The 17746-nt window shown below is 40.9% G+C and overlaps 1 protein-coding gene across 1 annotated transcript in view; it reads left to right on the top strand.

The window, feature by feature from the left end:
• LOC147716878 (long-chain fatty acid transport protein 2-like) overlaps positions 1 to 17746 on the top strand; it is a 378574-nt gene that overhangs the window by 50212 nt on the left and 310616 nt on the right. Inside the window, exon 2 of the mRNA XM_086923779.1 lies at positions 3428 to 3634. Coding sequence (XP_086779905.1) covers positions 3428 to 3634 — 207 coding nt within the window. The remainder of the gene's footprint in view (positions 1 to 3427; positions 3635 to 17746) is intronic.

The following is a 17746-nucleotide window of genomic DNA, read 5'->3' as shown; positions in this document are numbered from 1 at the left end:
GTTTCTCGAAAAAAACAAATCTTTTTTCCATCTGGTTTTCCAAAACTATGCAGTGGTGGTATTGGGCCCTGATGATCATGGAACATATACAGCAGTTTTACCACCATTAGTAAAACTCATGACCTGTGAAAATGCCCCTACACCATAGCACCTGTGGCAAAATCTCAGGTATAGGCAAATTGTGGATAGTTGACTAATACACTCAGTTGAGCTGCTCAATGTTATTGGCCAGTGGATGTCATTCTTCCATACATTCAACAAATACATTTTCATGACTATCACTTTCAATGTATGGAGGTCTTCAACAAATAACCAGCATTCATGCTAGCAATTGTCTGTAGAACTCCCTACTGTTCATATACCTGTAGTTTACCATGCATGGCTAGTGTCTCAGGCATTTGGCATCTGAGACTGTCAAGATTTGACCTCTTTGTATCAGAAACAATGAAAGGGTGATCTTCACACCAACATGTAGGTATTTTTAAGAACCATCCTTTTTGCCCTAGCCTTGTTGAATGTCCCTTGGAGCCATTACGTGTATTTAGATACAGGCTCCTACCTAGCCAAGTAACATTAATTTTGATTTCACTGGTATCCTGCTTAACTACTAACTGTCCTACGCAAAACATATGTATATAGTCATCATAGCAAGTAGACTACAAGCATTAGAAGAAAAGAACAAATGTAAACGTTCATGTTCAGTTAATATATTTTGTTAGTCAAGAGTAATAAGGCTTCAAGCACTGGTGTATTGTACTATAATATATTTATCAGCATATTGTCTGGTATAAATATCATGTCCTAAATATTATTTACATAACTATCACCCCAGTTGAGGTAATAGCAATTCTACATCAAATAGGACAATAGTTTTATCTTGATAATTCTCCAGATGGTATTCTGACAAACAAGCCTCACTGGGTTATTCTGATATATGAGTTTTAAGTTGTCTGGGCAGCTGCTGTAGATATATGTCTGCAATCAGAGACATATACATGTCCATACACATAAAAGAAAGGGAATTATCTTCACTGCTTGATTCACAGACAGGAAAGTAACAACCTACCCACAAATGGTACAGCTATATTTCCTCTATGACTTAATCAGGCTGCCGTACCAGGACACATTCGGTGCCCCTTGTACCATAGGATATCCTGTACTCAACAAAGTTGAAAAAAGGAAGAGTACAGCTGTTCTCTGGATGTTTTCTTTTTGCAGTAAATAGAGATTAATGAATTTTCTCATGAGCAGTTGATAGTTAATTTCAGATGAATCAGGCTTACATAAACTGTTAGCACCAACAAAGGGATTCTCAATATAGTTGTGTGTGTTTGTCCAATCTGTTACTAGAAAAAAGCATATACACAGTGTGAACATTGACTATTAAACTATAGCTGACAGTTCATTCCATTAATAACACCAATAAGACAGTATTGGAGAGGACAGATTAAGCACTACTTTCTTTCAGATAGACTGTGAGCCACGTTAAATGTACTAAAGACCTTTGTTACCCAAAAATGTTGATTAAACTAAGCCGCTTCACATTTCTTTAACACTAATAACAAGTAATTTACAATATAGCACCATGTAATGGCAACACAGAGCCGATCCCCTGTTTTATGCCCTTGCAGTATGTAAAGACAATCCATTTAACACAGTATTTCGAAAGCACTGTGTAAATTCAGTTCATTATCCCGCCCTCCAGACGGGCACACTGACTGCGCACATCTCCCTGTGAGCACAATCAGACGCCCTCCTTACCCCTGCGACTGCATCCATAATATGGGGCGGGTGCAGAGGTACAGTGTTTTCCTCATTTACATGCTGCCACGCCCCCATATAAACGAGGTAAGGTTCATTTAGGAGATGACGGGGCTACGTGTGCACCAGCACTATCTGTATTACAAATGGAGCCACGTGGAGCCGCTTGAGCATCTGCAGCCTATTCTCTATTAGGAAACTGTCCTTGAGCACAGAAAACGGGCACACAAATGCCCAGTACTACGGCCCCTGCACAAGCACAGTGATGCAGCAGCCAGTATTTCCGGCACAAACAGGAACAGTGCACCCTACTAGCCAAGGGCCTTGGGGGCAGCACATTAGTGAAAGACATAGCAACTGATTGAATCAGCTGGTTAATCTTTCACAACCCAGGAGGCATTGGGTCTGTATTTCCATGAGAGACAGAGATCTCCCAGCAGGTCTGCACAGTGACCGCCTGCACCCTCCTCCAGGGGGGCATCGGTTGGGTCCATGGGAACTCTTCTACTTTTCAGAGGGTACCAGGAAGTCCACTATAACTGATATTGTCCTGTGTCTTGTGTCGTCCTGGACCTGAGTTCAGGGTCCCAGCTCACTTCCTTGGCTAGATGAGCAGAAAGAAAGCTCCACTGGTGTTGATCTCTCATGGATGGGGTCATAGATCTGTGTTTGTGAAAGTTGTACCACTTTTGTTTGTAGCAGGGGCTGTCTCTGCACGGTACAGGCACTCAATACAGAACACGCAGACACTCTGAAAACATGCTGTTTGTTGTGAATGAAGATAGATAGTCATGTAGTTTCTTGAAGCTCCTTTATTCAAGTAAGATGGTAACAGGATAAACAGGAGAAAACCCCACCAGGAACAGGATGGTTACTGCTCAGCCCACTCTCTTCAACTGTCATTCTCCACACACAACCAGCACACTCACATTCTACTCACTCTGTCATCAAACACTCCAACATTCTACGCAGACATCACATTCATTCTGGCTGAGCAGCTAACAAGGATATGATCCAAGGTACAACACTGATGTTTTATAACAAGTTTACAAACGTGTTTCCAGAGGAGTCCCTCAGTCTCTCACATCCATTCAGATCTTTGTCATAATAATGGTCAGTAACCACTGGTAGATGTACAAATCTCTACCATAAGTTCAACTGACGATGCCTTACTCCTTGTTATAAGATTGAAACCAAACCTGAGATGGTCAAGCACTGTCGCTCCTACAAAGCACATGTTTACAATCTGGAAAGTCATCTACAACAAGAACCTTTCAGGAGAAATACGTTTTCATATGAATGCAAGCCTAAAAACTCGTTAGAAATCACATGTAATATTCTTTGTTTATGCATTTTAAAGAAGGGAATGAGAGAATAACCTCCCAAAGAGCTTGAACAACATGTTTTATGAATTGAATATTTAAATAATGTGAAAAAAGGAATACGTCTACTTCATGTTTCCTGTCACCTGAGCACTGATGATTCACACTCATTTGCAGTATTTAGGAAATGCCATGCCCTTCCTTCGCATATAAAACTTAAATTGGTGATATTGCATGTATTCTGTAATAGATGTTTGAAGGGAATCATTACTGTAAATATGCATTTTTCAGCATCAACGCCAGTGATTCATTCTGTTGTTCTGTTTGGTTTGTTTTCTGAGCAGATTTGAAAGCTGCGGTGGAAGATATAAAAACAAGTCTGAGTGGCAATGTACAGATCATCTTTGTGAGAACAGGGTCGTCTACCCAAACAGCGGAATGTTTCCTAGAAAAAGTAAAAGCCTCCTCTGAGCAACCTTTGTCGGATTCTTTGCGGTCAAGTGTGACTTTTTCATCTACTGCTCTGTATATTTTCACCTCTGGGACTACAGGTATGTCACTGTTGGGAACACGAGTACACACTCTTGTATGCTATTGAGTTAATGAATGGTCTTCTTCTTTTAACCGGCATTGGGTATCTTCTTTCTATTAAAGATACTGCCATCAAAACAGGACACCTATTGCTATTGCCTCAAAAAGTGATTTGGTTGTCTCCTGGAAGAAGGTTGCCAGTTTAACCAACAGCAACGGACAATTTCAAAGGCTTTTGAATGATCTTGAGGTCTAGCCGTTGAAACACCTTTGGTTGGTAAAAAAAAAGTAAACACATTTACAGATTACAATGATGTATTTGTAGTATGTGATACTTGTTGCGGCCCATCTTGAATTCATTGTGAATCAGATAAAAGAAATATAGGTCATAAGGGAGCTTTTATAGTGTGTTCTGCTTTTTTCCCCTCTTCTCCCTGACCTTCAACTCGCTTTTTTTAGGGAGTCCCAATTTCTCTCTGCATAGCACGCACAAGCAGCTCAGCCAAGTTTGCAGACTTGAACATCTTCTTGTCTCTTCTGAACACTGCCCATGCCTCACTCGCACCTGACCTGCACACAGATGTTCCAAGAGCTTGGTTTTCTTGGAGGCAGGCCACCCACGGGCTGCAGAGGGGACTTGATTTTAACTCTAATTCTTCCCATATGCCAGAAGTCCCTTCATGTTATTATGAGGTGTTATATTCCATATCGGTACCATAATATAGGCCTCTGTAATCTCATTACCCTTCACCTATATTCCTGCCTGCGTTACACTTGTCATGGTTTACTGGGACTGACCTTTTACCTAGATATTGCACTGCATTCAGAACGCAGGTTTTCCCTAGTTCGAAATCTCATACGTTATACTTGAGGATTCTTGGGAGCAAAGCAGGACTACCAACTCCTCTATAAAATCTATGCATAAAGTTAATTCCTGATATCATCTTTAGGCCGACATAGTAATACAGCAAGGTAGGACCCCAGGGGAGACCTATGGGTATATATACATCACATCTTGCTAAGTTAGACAAAGGAGACAGAGACACTGGCCAGAGACGCTGAGGTTCCTGCATGCAGACACTCCTGCTCATAGTGGTGTAACATTCCTCCCGGGTTGTCCAGCTTGAGACCAGATTGGGGTCCCACAGTCTCACATTTCAGGTAATGGGGCTGACTAAATCCTAGAGGGATTCTTGGCTTAACACCTACACCCATGCTAGGTACACTTAGGTATATCTAGTACGGGAGGCATCATAGGAGTACGCATCTTTTTATCATGTGTTTTATATACTTGAACGTATTTATGATTATAGTAAGATGATAGAACTATTCGATCCATTTACCTTTTTAGTACTGCTAATCATTTTTATCTTATACTGTCTAACGGTTGTTGCAGCATATCTAGTCTACGCCAGAATAACAACTGTTCAATAAATGCTTATTCAAAACGCCCAGCCTGTTTATTCTGTGTATCTCTCTGATACAGAGTAAGTAATCCCTAGTGACTGAGTGAAAGGTAGTATATTCTTTCCACTGTCCTGAGGAATCAGGGTTGCCATGTTCGATGGTTCCCAAGAACTATATGGTCCTTGGTAAGAGGGAATTCTAGTTGCACTGTGTCAGGATTGTCAAGCCTCAAGTCGGAAAAAGACTTTCAATAAGATCTGTCATAATGAAATTATGTGGGAAGATCAAGAAGGCAAAAGAAGAGTACAAATTGCCAACAAAGGGTAACGCTAAAAAGGCCGCCAGGCAAGTTAGCACTGTAGCCCTTGATCGCAATCACCATGATCCAGGTGAAGCGCCGGTTCTGTGGCGCACTTGATCTGAACCTTGAGGAAGGAAGAACGTTTGGCAGTAATGCACCGCAAAGTTGTTAGGGAAAACTTTGTCGCGTGTTCACATTAAAATTACCTTAGCCGAGTTTGTGTCAGGAGGAGTTCACGGAAAACCAGTAAGACTGTTCTGAATTATTTACAGTTCGAGGAGCATGCACATGTTTGTTGAGGAGATGCTGTGTGGGAGGCATGCGCTTTTAGTTTAATTGTAGGAGCATTGAGCATGCGCATGGGTTAACTGCTACTCTCCGAATGAAAGAACTTAAGAGTCAGCACAAGTCCAAAAAGAAATGTCGGGCTTGTAGCATGTACCTTTTTATCTCACTCCATTACAGTAAAAGAATTTCTATGACAGCGCAAGTCATGAAGAGTTGAGTGGCTTGTAGCTAGAAGTCAATGTATTTTTAGTTGAAGATACAGGTTCTCAGTAATTTAGTTATTAGAGTCAGATATAACTCTAGTATAGCATTCAGTTTCAGTTTCAGAAGACAACTACAAAGAAGCACAAGTCAAACCAAGTTAAGGTGAAAGATACCCAAACATAATAAATACTTACCAAATACAGAATCCATATATAAGCCGCAGCTGTAGCAAGATAGGTGAGAAATCTGCAGACAAAATAATATAAGAATAGAGTTTTAGCAAGAGACACTGAGTAGAGAATAAACAATTTACTAACTATATAATATCTAGTTACAGCTCACAGTATATAAGAAAATCCACAAAAAAAGAGAGGCGTTGGTCACATCAAGACGGGGTAGGTGAACAAAGAGTGTAGTATATTGCCCATTATATTAACAAACAAAAGGGAGCTTTTCGAGTTAAATAGTGTTATTTCTATTACAGTAAAATATCTACTCGTACAAGCCTGAAGAAGACACAAGAAGGAAAATGTCTGAAGCTGAATACGGAGTAAGACGCGGTGTGGCTATCTCTTCTCTTTCCCATCCCCTTTCCCTCCCAGAGGTTTGGTTGGCATACATGCTACTATATGCGTGTTGCTGAGAAATCTCGGCGAGGCATTGGGAACTTGCGACATTCTGCTCCTGTGCATGAGAGAAGAGCATCTTCCTGACAGAGTGAAGTGCCTACATCATACTTAGCACCTGAGCAGAATGGCAGAAGGTTTGGATTTAAAGAAATTAGGAGAAATACTGGAAGGAATACAAAGGGAATTAATTTCAGTCAGGGAAGAGAATAGAGAGCTTAAAATAGAAACCACAGATTTGACCTTAAAAGTGAGTAGTTTGGTATCCCGCCCCAGTTTTAAACATTCCGCCTTTCCAGAAGGAAATCCCAGTGATGCATCAGTTCCTCAAGCTAAGATAACAACACAAGTTATTTATTCCCTGGCCCCAGTAATTACTTTGGCACCACCAGAGTGCTCTAGTCGAGACCCCCAGAAGGCTCAGGTATTCTTGACACAATGTACTTTGCACTTTGTGTCGTCCGGCAGTTTTCCCCGATACGCAGTCTCGAGTGGCATTTATACTGTCGTACTTAAGTGGGGAAGCAACGTCTTGGTCTATGCCTTTGTTGACCAGAAATGATCAAATCTTATACGATTTAGATGAGTTCAAAAAAGAATTTCTTCGAATATTTGAATGACTAAGGGTCTCTCAAGCCACGGATAATGAGTTATTGGAGATTAAACTGGGCGGTCATGATCTGGTAGCTTATTTGGCACGGCTCAATAAGTTGGTAGTAGGAACGGAATGGGTAGAGAACAAACGAGCAGCAGAGTTTTATTGAGGCTTAAAGGACATATTGAAAGATGCCTTGGCACAGGTGCCCAATAGACCCACAGAGATTTCAGCACTAATTGATCTGGTTTTAGATATTGACTTTCGCTAAAGCGAAAGAAAAGGAGAAATAAGAAGAGATTATCGTCCCAGTGTGCCAAGGTTTGATGGAGCCAGAAGTGAAGGAAGCAAGGAGACAGATTCAGCTCATGGAGGTGAACCCATGCAAATTGGAACAATTTGAGGCCCCTTTCGAAGGAAGAGAAAGAGAAACAAAGAGCTAACAAGCAATGCCTCTATTGTGGAGGTAGTTGGCACTTTGTTCGTAATTGTCTTAAGAAACCCAAGCAAACACCGACGGAAAACACCTTGCACCACCAGAAAATGGAGTTGGACTGGTGGTTGTGTAATCAAAGACAACTCCAGAAGCTCATACTTTGGCAAATACCTTGCAGTCAGCTTCTCCACATCTAGTTTTCATGATGACATTACGGTTCAGACAAAAAATATTGAAGCAGGTAACTGTGATTATTGATTCAGGGACTACGGGCAATTTTTATGATTTAAAGTTCACTGATAAGATTGATTTGTGGGCAATCAAGCAAGAAAGAAGTGAAGCAGTCCGAACCGTTGATGAGACGAATCTATCGTCGGGACCCATTGTGAGTCATCCAGTGGAGTGGGAATTGGAAGATGGACATCTTAAAACATTGCAATTCAACTTAATTGATGCTCCGCAATTTCAATTAATACTGAGGTTACCATGGCTTACAGAACATAATCCTACCATAGATTCGAGAGCTCGATCAATAGCCATGGATTCAATATACTGTAAAGAAAATTGTCATAGAGGATGTCAGCGAGACCCTGAAAAGACGCCAGCATTCCACTTAAGTGAATGAGAAAATATAATTTGTGTGATAAATACAACAAAATTACCTGAAGAGTATCACAAATTTCAAGATGTTTTCAATGAAGTGGAGGCCGAAAGGTTTCCTCCGCACAGAGAATTCGATTGTAAAATTGATTTGCAACTAGTATCCAATCTCCCATGCAGCAGAATCTATGCCTTGACAGAACGAGAGGATGAACATCTGAAGGAGTATATACAAAAGTATCTTAAAAATGGATTCATCAGGTCGTCCCAATCACCAGTCTCATCCCCACTTTTTTTCAATTCCAAAGAAGAGTGGAGAGTTGAGACCTTGCATCGATTATAGTACACTCAATCAATCGAATAACCATTAAAAATCAACACCTTTTGCCCTTAATATTTGTGCTATTAGACCAGGTGAAAGGAGCAAGAGTCCACACCAAGTTGGATCTGAGAGGGGCATACCATCTTGTCAGGATTCGTGAAGGTGACTAATGGAAAATGGCATTCAGAACCAAGCATGGGCTTTTCGAATATCAAGTAATGCTGTATGGTTTATGCAATGCCCCAGCAGCCTTTTAGCATTTTATTAATGACGTGTTGAAGGAGTTCAATGACCAGAATGCAATAGCTTATATAGATGACATTCTAATTTACTCCAACACTGTAGAAGAACATGTTAAGAAGGTGTTGCAGAAACTACGAGAAAACAGTCTGTTTGTCAAATTAGAGAAATGTGCATTTAATGTCTCTAGAGTGGAGTTTCTGAGATTTGTACTTTCACCAAGCGGAATAACAATTAATGAACACAAGACTGAATGGGAGTCTCCTAAGTTTGTGAAAGAAATCCAGAGTTTCATAGGATTTGCTCATTTCTGTAGATTTATTCAAAATTTTTCCAAAAAATTGATTCCTTTGACCAGACTATTGAAGAAAGGTGTTAGTTTCGAATGGACTAAAGAAGCAGAAGAGGTGTTTACTCAGCTAAATAGGTATTTCACATCAGCGCTAATTTTACTTCATCCAGATCCGTCTGAGCCTTTCTTTGTGGAAACGGATGCTTCCAACCTGGCATTGGGAGGAGTGTTATCTCAAATACATAAGACTACAGAACAACTACACCCAGTGGCCTTTAGTTCTATAAAATTGACTGCGGCTGAAGTCAACTATACAATCACGGAGAAGGATTATAGGCCATCAAATATGCTTTTAAAGACTGGAGACATTATTTGATGGGAGCCAGACATGTGGTCACTGTCTATACTGATCATCGGAATTTGAAATTTTTGAAGCCAGCCAGAACGTTAACACCTAGGCAATTACGTTGGTCATTGTATTTTGCTGACTATTACTTCGTCATTACTTAACGATCAGGCTCGCAAAATAGTAAGGCAGATGCCTTATCCAGATTGCGTACAGAAGGAGTTTTGGAAGAGGTCAACAATCAGTAGATTATACTGCAGAGAGGGTGATTGGAGCAGTTTTGCAGGAATCTCTGGAAGAAAAGAATCAGAGTTTAATGACCTTGGAGGAAATGAAGAATTGGGTTGAAGAAGATTCGAGATGAGAGATTCGAGAAGGTTTACCGTATCACAATGGAGCACTCTATTTGCCCATGCCCGAAATGCAGCAAGAGGCCTAGAAGGAGAGTCACAATAGCATTCTGGCAGGTCATAAAGGCATTTCAAAAACTGAAGATTTGGTGAGACTACGTTTTTGGTGGCCAAACGTGATAAAAGATGTGCATCAGTATGTAGCCACATGTGAGATCTACGCAAGGGGAAAACCGGACCTGCAAGCTCCCAAAGGGTTGGTGCAACCCTTACCCACCCCACCATACACATGGCATACCGTCACACTAGACCTAATAGTCGATCTGTATTTTATTTGTGGGTTACTTTCTCAGCAGCAAATGCAAGAACAAAAACATTTCAGTTCTGCGCAGAAGGTGAAACACCAGCGAAATACTGTCCATATGAGGACATTGAGGTTCCACTCTCGTACCAGAGACACTTATACTGGTTTAAAGGCACCCTACCCCATACAAGAGGTAAAGTAAGACTTGGTCTGCTAGGAAGAGAAGGCACAACATGGCCAATATTATCAACCTACACACTACATCCTGATATCGAAACAATGCCAGGACCAGACTTACTCATACTTCACAAAGAATGAATAAAACTTAACTGAAACAAGACGCAATTTGTCATGAGGACACTTACAGCCCAGCCAGTGATGGTAACAACAATAACAGCTCACGTTCAAAACACAACAAACATTACATGCAGTACTGGGTAAGATGCCCGCAAAACGTGAACAAATGCCAATCTGGGTACCTCAGAAAATAACACCGCTAGAAGAAGTATTTCCAAACACAGAATGCTGACAATCTGCTTGCCCATAGGGATAACACCACAGATAGAGGATTGTACCTCGTGTGGAACAGTTTCCGCTGCCATATCTAGCAAAACACATGGCATCCCGTCATTAGCCGTAATACCAGATGTATTAAGACAAATACAAAACGAGTATGGAGCAGAACCTGCTCTGAACTTAGGGATGAAGTTACTAGGTAACGATGCCCAGGTATCAGCAATAATCTTAGCAAATATTAAAGGGGAGGAAGCATCAGTGGATATCCGCCAATGCCTAAGGGATTTCAGTCCTTCACAAAAGGAGCACAAAGTACCCAAAATCATTGAAGCTGTGTATGCAGAATTAGGCTGGGGCAGTTTGGATGGAAAAGCACTAAAACCATAACTGATGGGTAGTTCCAAGAAGGAGACATTCAAGCAGACACCTACTTCTTCTAAAAAGAAGTGGGACAATAAAAAAAATCCAAAAGTTAAAGAAAACAGATCTCAGTCCAGCGGTAGATCTCCTCCACATGAGCCCTCCGAAAAGAGGTATAACCTTAGGAATAGGGATAATATTAGGAAACCTGACAGGTATCAGAATACTGATATACTTTCCTCTCGTTCCTTTCAGGGTTCATCAAAAAACTCTGAAATGGAAGGACGGTCAGACAGACAAGAAGAGCGTACAAGTCCAGAGACAAGCAGAACGCTCAAGACAATACTTCCAAAAAACAAGATAAACAGTTCAAAAAGAAGAAGGTTGAAGGTCTAAAGATCAGACATGCCCAGAATTCTGAGGATTCGGCTATTGAACGGGGAATGGGCTCTGACTGTAGTGTAGTTCGGATAGTACCCTTTCATGCAGGACCTACGCTGTTTACGGATAACATATAATGTGGGCTTGATGGCAAACTGAGTCTGTACACCCCCACCGAATATGTCAGCCTATGTTTTTACATTGGTTAAAAACAAGAATTGTTCTGTCGGGTGACCGAATAAATTGCTTTTAGGAAAAGGCTAGGTTAGCTCAGAACACAATGTAATAATTCAAGTTCAATTAAATTGGAAAAAACCCTCTCTGAAAACAAATGTAGTTCAAGGCATTTATATAGGAAACAACGTCACATTTGTAAAACACCGGAATTACTTCATTCCATTTTAGTTTATACAAATTCTAAGAACATGTGAAAAGTCACTATAAGTGAGCAAAGTGAATGGTGCAATAAATTGAGTGCCACTTATTTACAATTATATACAGAATTATACACAGGGAAAGGAGGAACAATTTTGATTTGGCAGTCAGAGTTCTCAGTTAATGCTCCAAGGAGACAGATGGTTACTATGCCCGTTCCTGGAGATATCTTGACCAGTATTGTGCGTCGACGTTTCGACCCTAGTGTGCCCCGATTGGTGGTCACGGCGGGTCTTTATCAAGACAGAGGAGGGGGGACAAGGGGGTTCTTGACTCACAGGAGGCAAAATTGTCACACCCTGGTATGGAAAGCCGGAAGGTCAATCCGAGTCGGACAATCGAAAGGATTTCGCTGCTTAATCTCGGAGAGCCTAGCACCGTCTGACATAAATCACGGACGCTCGATGATATATGTTTTTACATTAGCTAGCTCGCAGTGCTACTAGAATCTCCTGTTATCAGAGAGATTAGTCTGTGCAACTTCAGAACATAATAATCTCAGACTCGTAGAAACAATATACTACTTTTCACCCAGTCACTCATGCTTGCTTGTTTTGCTCTAAGAGAGACACAGAAGAAACAGTCAAGCGTGTTTACAATAAGAATTTATTGTACCGGAGTTCTTCTTATGTAAAATAAGTGTGCTGCGACAATTGTAATACAGTAGCAGAGATATAGAACCAGCAGTACAGTGAAAAGAAAGAATTAGTATTGTTCTACCATTTTGCAATATTCATGAACCGATACATGAATATAGGATGCATTCATGAAAAAAATGCGTACTCCTAAGATGCCTGTCTAGATGTACCTAAGTGTTCCTAGCATGTGAGTAGGTGCGAAAGAGCCTAAGTCTAAGAGCCACGAATCCCACTAGATATTAGTCCAAACCCCATACCTGAATAGTGAAAGTTTGGGACTTTGTCCTGGACTTGTGCTGGACACCCCGCAAGGGATCGTCAGACCACTGTCAGCTGGAGCTGCAGCATCTCTGGTCAGTGTGTCGGCCTTAAACTCTCAGTTCCGTCCTTCTTTCTGATAGCAAGAGGTGCGGTATTTATACAGTCTATTTGCGTATGTTCCCCATTGTTTAGTATGAGGATGACATTAGGGATTAAACCTTGTTCGTCGATGGGATAGGTGAAGTGGACCTCCTGTAGAGTACTCATAAATTATTCATATGTGCTAAGGATGACGTCTTAGTTATATCGATTGGGAAAAACCCACCCTCGGCATGGAACGAGCTGAAAGGCTTAGTCCATAAAAGGCTACAATCCTTATAAGGCTTTATGTCTATACAAGGCAGTCTGGAGTTATGCCTTTATAAGGCTTTTTCCTATGAACTGACAAGGAGGCGATGTAGGGAAAGTGCACAATGTTCCCTAGATCTAAATAAGGGTACTGATATGAAATATAACATGACGATGCTAGACAGTACAGCAGAAGTAACAATAGCTTGCCAGAACCTGATGAAATTTCTGGTGACAACGGGCTTGAATGATTTTCTCACAGGGGAAACACCTGATACTAGGGTAAGTGTCCCACATAAATTATATGAAATAACACTCCAGATGGAGGGGGTCAAATGCAGGACAGTTAGAGGTCTCTTTTGGGAGAACCTGACATTTGATTATGACATTTTGTTAGCTGAGCAAGATTGGCCGCCAGCATTCGTCATGGATTGCCCAAGGGGAGAAACAGTATGTTTACCAGCATTCTCCGACCTTGTTTCCAAATATTTAAAATATACATATGCACGGAAGTGGTAGGTAGCTCAAGCCCAAGCATTATAGAAAAACCATGTTGGATGGGATGAAGATTCAACCCACCACATAATTCCATCAAAAAATACTCCATCTGCATAAAGACAGCTGGAAGCTAAACAATAAGTTAGGGAGATCTTAGATCAACTTGAATTTCAAGGGGTGATTGAAACTTGCACCTCTCAAATACCAGACAATTCCTATTGTTTAGTTTTAGGTTACAGACATTTAAACACTTGCACTAAGACATTTGCTGTTCAAAATGCACACAGTGCCGCAGTAATGAACAACATTGTGGGGAAAAAATACAAAACAATAGATATCTCAAATGTATTTTTTTGCCAAAATATAGCACCTTAGAGCAGATATTTCACAGTATTCTCAGCGCTAGGATCACAGCGGCAATTTTATCGACTCTGTATAAGAACAGTCCGGGGTTATTTTTAGCCAGAGTAACTGAATTATTTTAAAATTTGGATGGAGAGGCATTGATCCATGTAGATGATATTTATCTAACGGACGATAACCTGGAGGAAAACGTGAACAGAGTGAATACCATAATTTGGGGATTTGCCTCTGAGGGTTACAAATTCAAATTTAAAAAATGAAAAATAGCCCACCTTAGTGTCCTTTTTCTAGGATATGAGCTTTCAAGTGAAGGGAAAAGTCTAGCAGAAAACTTTTACAAAAGTGTGTGCTGCTCCAACCTCCAAAGTCATAAAATTTTTTACAATTAATCCTGGGATTCCTGAATTTTGGCAGAACATACATTTGGAATTATGCAGAAAGAGTAAAACCTTTCTACGGTTTAATAAAATCTGACTTTTCAGTTAGACAGTGGACACAGGAACACACAGATACTCTTTGTTCCTTACAAGCTGACATGATAGTTTCAAAACACTTACAGACACACATAAACGTACACAACCTAGTGTTCCGTGTAGTTGCGGGTCAATCTGGGTACACCTATCTAACATATAATGAAGGAGAAACAGTACCAATAGCATATCAATCACATTTGTACACAAATGCTGAAATGCGTCTTGCATCAACTGAAAAAATGATAACAGCAGTAGAGACTGCTATAGTTAGAAAAAGAGACTTGGCTCAAGGGAAACATGTAATGGTTGTTATCCCAGTTCAAACCATAGAGGCTGAGACAAAGTCAAGCATTCCTAATGCTAAAGCCTTACATCCAAGATGGATACAATGGGCTAATTCCCTCACTGCAACAGATGTAGAATAAGGGTACAACCCAAATTCTACATCTGTTGCAGCTAAAAACACAAGCATTCATGAAATACGAATAAGAATATCCTCTACCGAATGAAATAATGCCTCTGGATCAGTATGAATACATTATTTACACTGATGGTTCTGCTCAACCGACAATAGGGATGAAACAGCAATACAACACCACATGTGCAATCGTTAAAGGACGTATGCAGGATGGAAAGTTTCATCCGCACTGCACAAACCACAGTCTCTTGGAGACTGCACGGCACACCTGGCTGAATTAAAAGCACTAATACTGGCTCTGGGATGTATGACGTTAGAACGCGCGCGTTACCACGACCTACTTTTACAACGCGGTCGTAACAACGAAAGTTGTTACCACGCATTGCGCTGGGGGGCGCAAAATTAAATAATTTAATTTACTATTCCAACACCAGTCCCCGTGGATAGTAGGGAAGGTGTTGGGATAGTAAATTAAATCATTTCCTATCCTTGAGCGCCCCCCAGCGCAATGCGTGGTAACAACTTTCGTTGTTACGACCGCGTTGTAATGGTAGGTCGTGGTAACGCGCACGTTGTAAGCGTTGCATACCCTGGCTCTGGTAAATAAATATGGACCGAGAATTCCCCACACTAATCGTGTGTGATTCCTTTTACTGTGTACAGTTATACCATGAGTATTTATATCACTGGGGACAGAAGTGGTTTAAAGATGCAAAAAATGGTACAATTTAGCATAAAACGCTATGGGAACTGGTAGTGGAGTAGAAAAACAAACTACCAAGGGCTCATGTGATTCACACACAGAGTCATCAATGTGATGGCATTCACATTGAAGGGAATTCATTGGCCGATGCCTCAAAGGGGGCTGTACGTACAGCTTTCGTAGCTGCAATCACTCGTTCAAAAATCGGAATAGACTGTGAGATAATAGTTGCAATTATTGCCACACACAATAACTCAGCAGTACCAAAATGATTTCCACTCAAGTACTCCTGCAAGTTAGATGCATTTGCTCAAATTCCTGAAGTGGGGGATAGACTAATACTAAATATGGATCATAGGTTAGGATTAATCCCTGCAGCACACAAGGGTACAGGTTCTGCAAATGCAGGAGTTTCAGCAACTGTTTCTCTATCGAAACAGCGCTACTGGTGGCCGGGACTGAGAAAGCAGACTAAGAACTATGTCTTGAAATGCGACATCTTACAGCAGATGAAATACTCCACAGTAACACGTTCAGTGCAGACACCATTACTAATATCAGACAAACCACTCACATGTGTTTATTTGGACCACTGTGGCGCCTTACAATCTGAAGAGGCTTACAAGTATATCATGGTTGCAGTGGATTCCGACTCTAGGTTCCTATGGGTGTGGCCCCAGTGCTCGGCTGACACTCGAACTGTTATAAAAGATTTGCGAGTCTTTATAGGGACATACGCAATCGGCACACTACATTCTGACCATGGCCCTGTGTTTAGCTCTAGGGCTTACAAGGAAGCCATGGGAACTCTGGGTGTAGCATTGCGGTACTCCTCTTAGTACCGTCCCCAGCGAAATTCAGTCGTGGAGAAGACAAACCGGGACTTAAATCAATCTTTAAAAGATAGAGTATTAGGCTCTGGTGGAAATTAGGTAAAACATCTGTATGGAATTCAAAGGGCATTAAATAATCAGCCAAGGAGCTCTCTAGGGGTTGTCACTCCTTACGTGGTCCTATTTGGGACGAGAATGTTGGTACCTGGTCTTGATTGTGAGGGCACATTGGTGGATGAAAAACCTTTTGACATCCATGAACGTTTGGCTGTTTTACAGGACCTGAACAAAATCAGGGCACTACAGACTAATGTCCAGATGAAAAGGACCGCCACTGGTAAAGTAAAAAGTGTCATGGCAAGACCTGTCTGGATCCCTAAAATCGGGGATCTGGTCATGTAAAAAATAGCAGACAAAAAAGAATTTGGGCCGTTTTCCAGAAAGCCTGTACCTGTCCTGGCAGTTGAAGGAACAAGAACAGTACTTCATCCACCGCTTGCCGGTAAAAAGGAGAAAAAATGTGGCTCAATTGACCTAATCAAACCACACTATGTGGCCGATACTGAGTAGTAGGCCGCCTGGACTCCGGAGTAACAGACACCCTCCTCACATAACTATACAAGAAGTTCAAACAGAAAGACTCATCACATTTGAAAGACTAAGCAGCATTGGAACTCATTCCTCTTGACACTGAAGTTCAAAATGAGAACTCCACTGAAAGACAAATTTCAATTCGACCAAACACGGATATCTACGTCAACATGCCCCAACAAGAGCAAGCTACGGTTTCTACAAGACCTGCGGAATTACAAAAAATTGATCAAACTGCATCTGGCTATTTCATTGGCTTTGACACTTTTTCATTAGATCCAAGTGAACCTGAAACAACGCCAGCCCAAAAAACTCATCTACAGCGATTTAAAGATTTCTTGTACTTTCTTAAAAAGACATACCTGGTATCACCTTGGGTGGAACTTTGGGTATCTACCGGAATACTTTTCTTTCTTTTCTGGATAGGCCTACTAACAGTTTTTAGTATGCTTATTAATGGAACTTATCTTCTAGAAAGCTCTGCGGCTCAAAAATTTAATATCATTCTGAAACCGCATCTATCATCACATCGTAAAAGGAGAGACTTATCATCAGTGAACATCGCAGCAGTTCCTATACCTGATGGTATAGTATGGAACAAGGTTGATTACAATATATTTGGCCCGACCGAACTTTTAAAAATACCGCATTTATTTAAAATATCACTGAGTGATATCATTACCTCAAGTACATTTTCCGATGATTAAGATTATGAAACTATAAATAAATTGCTGTCTGATTTAGAAAAATCTGCTGCATTTTCTAATGAGGAAATGTTAGACGGCACATCAGACTTTGAAACAATATATTGCTATCAACATTTGGTCACCACTTTCTGCATAAATCTGCTATCCCAGAAATGTTTTCACATAGCCCCAATGGGAACATTGCCCGACACTACCAAAAAGAAGTTCAAAAACGTTTGCACCGAAATGTTGATATTTTTCAGGGTTAAATACATCACACCCAGCCTCATATTATTATAAGGTTGTACCAACACCAG

Source organism: Lissotriton vulgaris, chromosome 5, assembly GCF_964263255.1.
Source record: "Lissotriton vulgaris chromosome 5, aLisVul1.2, whole genome shotgun sequence".
NCBI classification, from domain to species: domain Eukaryota; kingdom Metazoa; phylum Chordata; class Amphibia; order Caudata; family Salamandridae; genus Lissotriton; species Lissotriton vulgaris.
Note: the sequence above shows the minus strand (reverse complement) of the source record. Positions and strands in the feature narration are given on the sequence as shown.